This window comes from Microcaecilia unicolor, unplaced genomic scaffold (assembly GCF_901765095.1).
Source record: "Microcaecilia unicolor unplaced genomic scaffold, aMicUni1.1, whole genome shotgun sequence".
Taxonomy (NCBI): Eukaryota; Metazoa; Chordata; class Amphibia; order Gymnophiona; family Siphonopidae; genus Microcaecilia; species Microcaecilia unicolor.
The window spans coordinates 20,307-29,388 of record NW_021963579.1 but is presented as its reverse complement, the minus strand read 5'-3'; the positions used below and the strand labels follow the sequence as shown (position 1 = coordinate 29,388).

General features: G+C 47.8%; 1 protein-coding gene across 1 annotated transcript; it reads left to right on the top strand.

Annotated features, from left to right (window-relative positions):
• Positions 1 to 1,386: 1,386 nt before the first annotated feature.
• Positions 1,387 to 7,768, top strand: LOC115459455 (alpha-2-macroglobulin-like). The gene is made up of 7 exons (XM_030189277.1): positions 1,387 to 1,735; positions 2,559 to 2,616; positions 4,142 to 4,275; positions 6,325 to 6,390; positions 6,573 to 6,675; positions 6,739 to 6,792; positions 7,396 to 7,768. Exons 1-6 carry the CDS (start codon positions 1,565 to 1,567, stop codon positions 6,774 to 6,776), a joined length of 570 nt encoding a protein of 189 aa, XP_030045137.1. The 5' UTR covers positions 1,387 to 1,564; the 3' UTR covers positions 6,777 to 6,792; positions 7,396 to 7,768.
• Positions 7,769 to 9,082: the final 1,314 nt, after the last annotated feature.

Here is a 9,082-nt window from a genome sequence, read left to right as displayed (position 1 = left end):
GCGCTGCGTATGCCTTGTAGCGCTATAGAAATGCTAAATAGTAGTAGTAGTAGTATTCAAAGTCAAGTTAACTCACGAGAGGATTGTGAAAAATTACAGAAGGACCTTATGAGACTGAGCGGCTAAATGGCAGATGACGTTTAATGTGAGCAAGTGCAAGGTGATGCATGTGGGAAAAAAAAAACCAAATTATAGCTACGTCATGCAAGGTTCCACGTTAGGAGTTACGGACCAAGAAAGGGATCTGGGTGTCGTCGTCGATAACACACTGAAACCTTCTGCTCAGTGTGCTGCTGCGGCTAAGAAAGCGAATAGAATGTTGGGTATTATTAGGAAAGGTATGGAAAACAGGTGTGAGGATGTTATAATGCTGTTGTATCACTCCATGGTGCGACCGCACCTTGAGTATTGTGTTCAATTCTGGTTGCCGCATCTCAAGAAAGATATAGTAGAATTGGAAAAGGTGCAGCAAAGGGCGACTAAAATGATAGCGGGGATGGGACGACTTCCCTATGAAGAAAGACTAAGGAGGCTAGGGCTTTTCAGCTTGGAGAAGAGATGGCTGAAGGGAGATATGATAGAGGTGTATAAAATAATGAGTGGAGTGGAACAGGTGGATGTGAAGTGTCTGTTCACGCTTTCCAAAAATACTAGGACTAGGGGGCATGCGATGAAACTACAGTGTAGTAAATTCAGTGCCGTAGCGAGGGTGCCTGACACCCGGGGCGGGTCGCCGCTGCGCACCCCCCCCCAGGTGCAGGGCACGACGCCCCCCCCCCTCCAGAGCGCCCCCCCCCCTCCGAAACGCACCCTCCCCCCCCCCGAAATGCACCCTACCTTGCAGCGGGGGGCAGGCGGGAGGGCCGATCTGCCCCCAGTGCACGTCACTGGGAGCTGCGTCGGCTCTGCTGCTTCCCTGCTTTCTCTGCACTGGAACAGGAAGTAACCTGTTCCGGGCCAGAAAGAGCAGAGAACCAGCGAGCCGACAACCCCCCCCCCAGCGCGTGCACCCGGGGCGGACCGCCCCACCGCCCCCCCTTCCTACGCCACTGAGTAAATTTAAAACAAACCAGAGAAAATTTTTCTTCACCCAACGCATAATTAAAGTCTGGAATTCGTTGCCGGTGAACGTGGTGAAGGCGGTTAGTTTGGCAGAGTTTAAAAAGGGGTTAGACGGTTTCCTAAAGGACAAGTCCATAAACCGCTACTAAATGGACTTGGGAAAATCCACAATTCCAGGAATAACATGTATAGAATGTTTGTTCGTTTGGGAAGCTCGCCAGGTGCCCTTGGCCTGGATTGGCCGCTGTCATGGACAGGATGCTGGGCTCGATGGACCCTTGGTCTTTTCCCAGTGTGGCATTACTTATGTATTTATATAGATCATGGCTGTACCAATCTGAAGCATACAGCCAGTCCGGGGGTGTGATAAATTCCTTATCATCGAATATCAGGGCAGCCGTTACCTTTTCTGAAACGTACAGTCAGTCAGGATATGTGAATGATGGTGAAGTACTCCGGAGGAAGGACCTTCTTGGCTTTAATGCTTTTCTTCTCCTCTTAGATGAAAGCTCAGGGTTCTGATGGTGGTGTTTTGATGAACCAGAAAGTTTATCTTGCTGTTCAAATTGATGGGCAAGTCGGCCAAACTGAGAAACGTTTTTTAACAGACAGCCAGGGAATGGTGACCTTCACTCTGGACACCTCAGACTGGACTAATTCCGTAAACCTTCAGGTGAGGTTTTGGGTGTGTTCCTTGTGGCGATGTAAAGGTCTGGAGCTTTGATGCCTTTCAGTTATGACTTGTAATGATGCTCACGCTAGCTATCTTCCTTGATCTTTGTAGGACAGCGAGTATCTATTTTCAGTGTGCTTACCATGTGTTTGTCTCGCACACCTTCTATTCAATGTTTTCAGGGCAAGCTTGTTCTTAAAGACCCTGTCTACCAAGAGGGGAAGGTTACTGCGTATTACCAACATGCCTACTACACAGTGCAACCCTTATACTCCAGCGCCAAGAGCTTCCTACACATTCAGGGACCTTAGCCTGTGGGCAGAAGCAGGACATCCAGGTTGACTACACTCTTGATAGGAGTGACCTAGGACAAGCCAAGCAGTTGACCATTTATTACTCTGTGAGTACCAGGATGGGGATGGGGGACATTGTAAAGAATTGTGGGTGACCTAGAAGTCTTTCTGCTAAGGCACATCATGAGGGACAGTTCTCTGCTGGGGCTGGTTGCAAAGGAATGTGGCTGTCTCATTCTTATATTTCGCTGAAATTTGAAGACATTTTATTTCTTAAAAGGCTTGTCTGTACCTTGAAACCTTTTTATCTTCTTTCATTGTTTTCTTTGGGCTCAAGGATTTTGGGAAAAAGTGGTATATCAGTGCAATAGCTAACTAGCTAGCAAGAAAGAAGAGAATCGTGATATTTTGTGATGAAGTGAACGTTTTCCTAGTATGTCCCACTGGTTCACTATTTTTTTAAAATGTCCTGTACTAATGCTATTATCGTAGGTTGTTATTCACACGTGTCTCCTTTTTTCCTTCTTTAGGCCATGGGGAAAGGTGGCGTGGTTGTCCATGGGCAGAAGACTAGCTCTACTGTTGGCTGTAAGTCAAACCTCCAGTAAAGGGGGGCAGACAGGAATTGAGTCACCTCTCTAATGCCAGAAGACTGAGGGAGCAGCCTAGAGGGAGGGAGGGAGGAAGTGCTTTTTCAACAATGTTGCGTAAAATGGATCAATCAGTTCTAAAGAGTTGCAGGAGAGGGTGTGGACGGGAAGGCATGATGCTACATATTTTGCGGGAATGTTCTACTTTACAAATATTCTGGAAGCAACATTTTGCTTTACGAATTAGATCCACTTAAAGTTCATAATTCATATTTACTTTGATATACTGCAAATCATTTAAAACAAACACTAAGCAGTTATCAAGGTGGATAAGGCACTGAACAGACTTCTTGTAAGGTGCAAGATCACCAGGGTGGGGATGAATCCAGCCTCGTTGACGTTGTCCGTCTTCCCTATAAAGCTTTGGAATATTTATATTTTCAGCAAGATGACAGCTCTAAAGAGTGGGGTGGTGGATAAGCTTCCGAAAATTGGGGCTTCTTCTTACGTTGAATGGAGGAGAGCTTGTGAATAAGGTTGAATATGATAGATCCTGCTGCCAAGGAAGATTTATAAGGTTGAAGTTTGGGGCTAATGTGTTTTATTGGATGTATAGAAGATATGAAAAAACAAAGTCAGAACATGGTGGAAGAGAAGTCAATGACGGTTTAAAGGGGTGGAGAAACAGTAGAGAAGATGTAAGAAGAAGACACGGAAAACATTAGAAAGATTATGGAGAAGTGGGACAGAGAGCCAGAAAATGGGGGTTGAGGGAAAGCAGGTTGAATACTGTCCTTGGGGCCGGCGATACATTGTCATGCCTCCTCCTGTTCTTTACCCTCTTTCAGCACTTACGAGCTCGTTCACCATCTCCGTGACCTTCACCTCTGACCTGGCTCCAGTCGCTAGTCTCCTGGTGTATACAATAGTTCCCCAAGGTGGGGTCACCGCTGATAGGGCTGAGTTTCAGGTGTCAATGTGCTTCAAAAACCAGGTGAACTGGAGACTGATGCATCAGAGGGTCATTGGTCAGTTCCCAGTTTGGATACAAATTTGGACAAAGCGCAAAAAGCTCGCAAGTTAGCCTTTAGGAGTGGAGGAGTAGCTTAATGGTTAGTGCAGCGGACTTTGATCCTGGGGAAGTGGGTTCTATTCCCACTGCAGCTCCTTGTGACTCTGAGCAAGTCACTTAACCCTCCATTGCCCCTGGTACAAAATAAGTACCTGAATATATGTAAACCGCTTTGAATGTAGTTGCAAAAACCTCAGAAAGGCGGTATATCAAGTCCCATTTCCCTTTCCCCTTTCCCTTCCCCTTTATCTGTGCGGTGTTAAAAGTAGCTGCATCTTGTCCTGGGGGATGGGGGTGGGGGTCTAGTTTCCACATTAAAACTGGTGCAACAGCCAAACCTTTCCAGAAAATCCTGCGGGATGTTTGCTCAAAAAAAAGAAAAACAGCAGGCGTCCCAGTTTGCTGCAGATCTGTGGCTCCCTGTCATCTGCTTACCTCCTGTGCCTTTCAGGTGACCATCGGGTTCTCAGTGACGGAAGACCTGCCGGGATCGAGAACTGGCCTGCAGCTGAGTGCAGCCCCAGGGTCGCTGTGGATCAGAGCGTGCTGCTTCTGAAACCTGAGAGCGAGCTCTCCAACCAGACTGTGAGTATGTGCCCTTCCGCTAGAGGGAGCTCTGGCATCACACTGAAAGAGCAAGTCCATGAACTAGGCACCCGCATATACCCGCCCCTTGTATGTGTAAATGTATAGAATGCTAGCATTTATCGTGCGAGGGCACCAGTGGGGGCTCCTAGGGGTATTGTGTATTGGTGTGCGTTACTTACATAGCGTGTAAATGGAAGGGGTTTGTATGCATGAAATTTACGGGCACCCCGCTGAATTTACGTGGCTCCTGTACGACAGGCATATGGCTAGATAAGTGCACAGATACCAGGTTACCTCATTATTCTATAATGGACTCTGGGCATCCAGGCGCCCCAGTTGTAGAAATGCCGTTACAGTGTAACTCTCCCAGATGTAGAGACAGCGAGTGACAGTGGATGATGGAGAGAGTTTACTACTACTACAAATCATTTCTGTAGCGCTACCAGTCGTACGCAGCGCTTCACAATTGAACATGAAGAAAAGACAGTCCCTGCTCAAAAGAGCTTACAATCAGGACAGACAGACAGGGCAAATAAGGGATAAGGGATAAGGGAAGGACAGGCAGATAGGACACACAGGGAAAAAGGGACTATTGAAGAGAGGAAGACAAGATAAGGTTATGAGCAGGTGACAAGGTAGGAATTAGAAGCAGTATCAAACAGGTAGGCCTTTAGCCCGGATTTGAAGGCGGCCAGGGATGGAGCTTGAATGTAATGGCTCAGGAAGTCTATTCCAGGCATAAGGTGCGGCGAGATAAAAGGAACGGAGTCTGGAGTTAGCGATGGAGGAGAAGGGTGCAATTAGGAGAGATCTGCCTAGTGAACGGAGTTCCTGGGAAGGAGTGTAGGGAGAGATGAGGGTGGAGAGGTAGTGAGGGGCTGCAGAGTGAATGCACTTGTAGGTTAATAAGAGGAGCTTGAACTGTATATGAAACGGATAGGGAGCCAGTGAAGTGATTACAGGAGAGGGCTGATATGGGCATAGCGACTTTGGCGAAATATTAATCGTGCAGCAGCATTTTGAACAGATTGAAGAGGAAAGAGATGGCTGAGTGGAAGACCGGTGAGAAGCAAGTTGCAGTAGTCCAAGCGAGAGTGTGGATGAGGGTTCTGGTAGCGTGCTCAGAAAGGAGAGGGCGATTTTTGGCGATATTATAGAGGAAGAAACGACAGGTTTTAGCAATCTGTTGAATATGTGCAGAGAAGGGGAGGGAGGAGTCGAAGATGACCCCAAGGTTACGAGCAGATGAGACAGGAAGAAACGAGCGTGTTGTCGACAGAAATAGAGAGTGGGGGAAGGGGAGAGGTTGGTTTAGGTGGGAAGTTTGTGACTGAAATCCTGAATCTGCCCCACCGGGCAAACAGAGCTGGTTGTGAGGGTAATTTTGGTGTGTGTAAATTACCCATCATGTACAAGCACATACTAATTTTCTTTGGACACATTTGAAGTTTACATGTATAGATTACAGAATACAGAATAAATAATTTACACCTGCATAATCTGCGTTTTCGTTTTAGGAGTGATTTCTGCAGGATTTGTGCTGCTGTGTTGTAAAGATGCACAGGCATCCATCTAGGTGACCAGTTATAAAATGACCCTTTGTGTCTCTGTGTGGAAAGCAGGACAAAGCTGAGAGATGAGGAGACTGGAGAAGGGAGAGGTGGTGCTGGATTTGAGGCCTCCTCTTGCTGTTCCAGAGTTAGGTTTTGCTCAGCACTAAATTTGCACCTCGGGGAGAACATTTGCAACGGATGTTTGAGATGCCATCCAGGGAGAGTTTTTGAGCACTGGTGGATCCTTTCTGTTTCGAGGGGGTGGTGGTAATGCTTCGTGGCCTTTAGCACTGGCTTATGGTGGGGGGTACAGATGGCTTCTCCTAGGACAAGCAGGATGTGTCAGCCATATATAAGTGACATCATCCGATGGCTCCCGTTGGACGGAACTATCAGATGACGTCATTTATGTGCGACTAATTTATCCTGCTGTCCACGGAGAACCTATGTTATAGGTAAGTAACTACACTTTCTGTTCTTGTTCTCTCCACAGCTGAAGCAACCGTTTGTGAAATGTGTAGATACCACGAAGGAGCTGATTAACATCTGCCTGGATGAGGTGAGAACCCAGTGTCACCTTATCATTCTCCTCTTCCATTTCACCCAGGACCACCACCTCTTTCGCCTGATATGTCTTGCTCTTGTTTTTCTGGGCCTTGGCGCTCACACCCCCCCTAACGTGGCACCTCACTTGTGGAACTAAACCTGCCGTATTCCTCTGTCAATCTGTCTGTTGTGCAGGTGAAAAAGGAGTCTCATAAATACACAGCGAGCCTCAGCCGGGACTATGACATCGGGAACGTAAAGCCGGCCACAGTCCGAGTGTATGATTACTATAAGCCAGGTATGTGACACTGCAGGGGACTCCGATTTATTCCAGCAGAAATGTCTCTTCTCTCTCTTACAGATGAATTTGCAGAGGTGGAATACATTGCCAGTTGCTGAACCACCTGCATCGGAGGTAGGAATTATTGCCCCCAACCAAGTCTGAATCCAAGAGAGGGATGGGAAGAGAAAACAGGGGCAGTAACCAGAGATACAGGAGCTGCTCAGCCGGGGTGCTGGGGGGTGGGGAGTTGGGCACGAAGGGAAAAACAGGGGCAATAACCAGAGATACAGAAACTGCTGAGGGGGAGAGAGGGGCAGGAGGGGAAAAGCAGGTGCAACAACCAGAGATACAGAAATTACTGATGTTGGGGGTGGGGGGATAGAGAAGATGGAAATGTAGAAAAAATGGCAGCAGATAAAGACCCAAATTTTTTGGTTTACGGCACCCTTAGTGTCCATGCAATTTTTCAAGCCTCCTCTCCCCTGCCAGAAATCTTATGTACTTGTCCCAAGCTCTCTAGAATTCAAATACTGTTTTTGCTTCCATGACCTTCACCGGAGGCCGTTCCATGAATTCACCAACCTTTCTGTGAAGAGGTATTTCCTCAGGTTACTTCTGAGTCTCTCCCCTGTCACCTTTGTCCTATGCCCCCTCGTTCCAGAGCTTCCTTTCAAGACCATCCAGTAATTGCTGACGTAAAGTTTATTCATGGATTTTTTTCCCCTTCTTTTTTAGGATAAGGACGGTCAGAACCTGCCCTCTGGATAGCCTTACTGTTGCTTTTGGATGATATGGTGGAACGAACATCTACCTCCCAATTGCTGAGCTTGTCTTGCAGTTTTCCCACTATGTGATACTAAACTGACTTGAAGCTTGGTTTCCTGACTCCTGAATGGTGGATGGAGCTCTGCAGTACCCAGCCAAGATCTGGACGTGTCAATTATCAGCCAATCCTCTCTCCTGCCCCCCCTCCCCCCCAACCTCTCATATCGGACTCTGTAATGCTCTTTCTGGACATTACTGTGCATAAGAGGCTTCTCCACTGCTTCCTAAAGCATCTTGAATTTTCTGACTACCAAAGGTTTAATAAAATAAAACATGTACTTTGCGTGTGAGATATAGGTGTGAATCACTGGCAAATCTTTCTGAGCTGATAGCAGGAGGGGAGGAAGGTATATTCCTATTTCATACCTAAAGCTCTGAACTACAGGAGCTGCTTTCCTATGACACATATCCCGGTGTTCTTTACAGACTTAATGACCTGCTGACTGGATCCCCCAGCCTTCCCCAGGTGCAGCTGAGCAAGACGCCCTTTACCATAGAAATGGCACGCAGGGTCCGAGGCTGACACCCGGGGCTACTGGGAAAGGAGGGGGCAGGGAAGGAGTGTGGGATGTACTGCCGAAGTGATTGGTGGAGTGGGGAAAGGATAACCCAGCGTACACGCCATAAAACCAGGGGTGGGAGAAGAGAGGGACCTCAGGGAGCCATGATGTTCCCTCCGGGTAAGGACATAAAGACTTAACCTCTTTTACAGCACTGTCTATTCTGCTAAAACTAGGTAGGGCCTGACACTCCTCAGGGTTCACTGGGTCATGCTTTTTCACGGGGGCTCCTTTCCCCAAGGAGGGAGAGCATGCAAAACTACTTCATTACAGAGTTGAGCTCTGTTGCTTCTGTTAGAGAGACTGCTCAGAATAATTCTGGTAAGGACTTTGTGTTAGATACTGTTTCTGGTGGAGGTACAGACGGCAGTCCTGCTCTGAGGTGTCCTCTGGGCTCCTGCTTACTGTCCTTTTAAGGAAGTGGGTCCCTTGCAGCTTTCACACCTGCTTCAATGTCACCCTGACCGGGATCAAGGTGAGGGTAAATACTGAGGCATTTGGGTACTGTTTCTAACAATCTGCTGTCACTGGTTCCTTTCGAGGTGTGATGGATGGTGGAAAGAGTGTCGGGGTGACCAGTTCACTGCGTGCCCATCTCCCCACAGTAGAGAAGAGTTCCTGCAGTTGTTATGGATGTAGCGCTGTGTTTTGTGGTTTAGGAAAGGGGGGTATGAGTAGCGGACACAGAATTGTGGCTAGGGACGCCCTGTAGAAAGATCTGAAACAGCTCAAACAAGCCCTTATGTAATTCTGCAGATTACTGCCACGGGGATAGGATGCCCTAAGCAAACCTTCAGTTGAACCCCCTTCCCTTAGTTCAGCATTTCCCCTTCCAATGCCTCCTGAGGTTGCCAGTATCTCTCCTTCTTTCTCCTTTACTCCCCACCCCACCCCCCTCATGGCCAGGATCTTCCCTTTCCTTCTCTACTCTGCCCCCCAGGTTGCCAGCATTTCTCATCCCTTCTAACCCTCCCCTTATCCAATCGTTCAGCATCCCTTTTGCCCTTCCCTACCCCCACCTTGCATCCAGCATCTCC

Excerpts from the sequence above, each read along its gene's own strand:
- LOC115459455 (XM_030189277.1), top strand. The coding sequence starts at position 1,565 with ATGAAAGCTCAGGGTTCTGATGGTGGTGTTTTGATGAACCAGAAAGTT. Across the intron at positions 2,617-4,141 it reads GACTAGCTCTACTGTTGGCT|GTGACCATCGGGTTCTCAGT; the intron begins GTAAGTCAAACC and ends TGTGCCTTTCAG. Across the intron at positions 4,276-6,324 it reads GCGAGCTCTCCAACCAGACT|CTGAAGCAACCGTTTGTGAA; the intron begins GTGAGTATGTGC and ends TTCTCTCCACAG.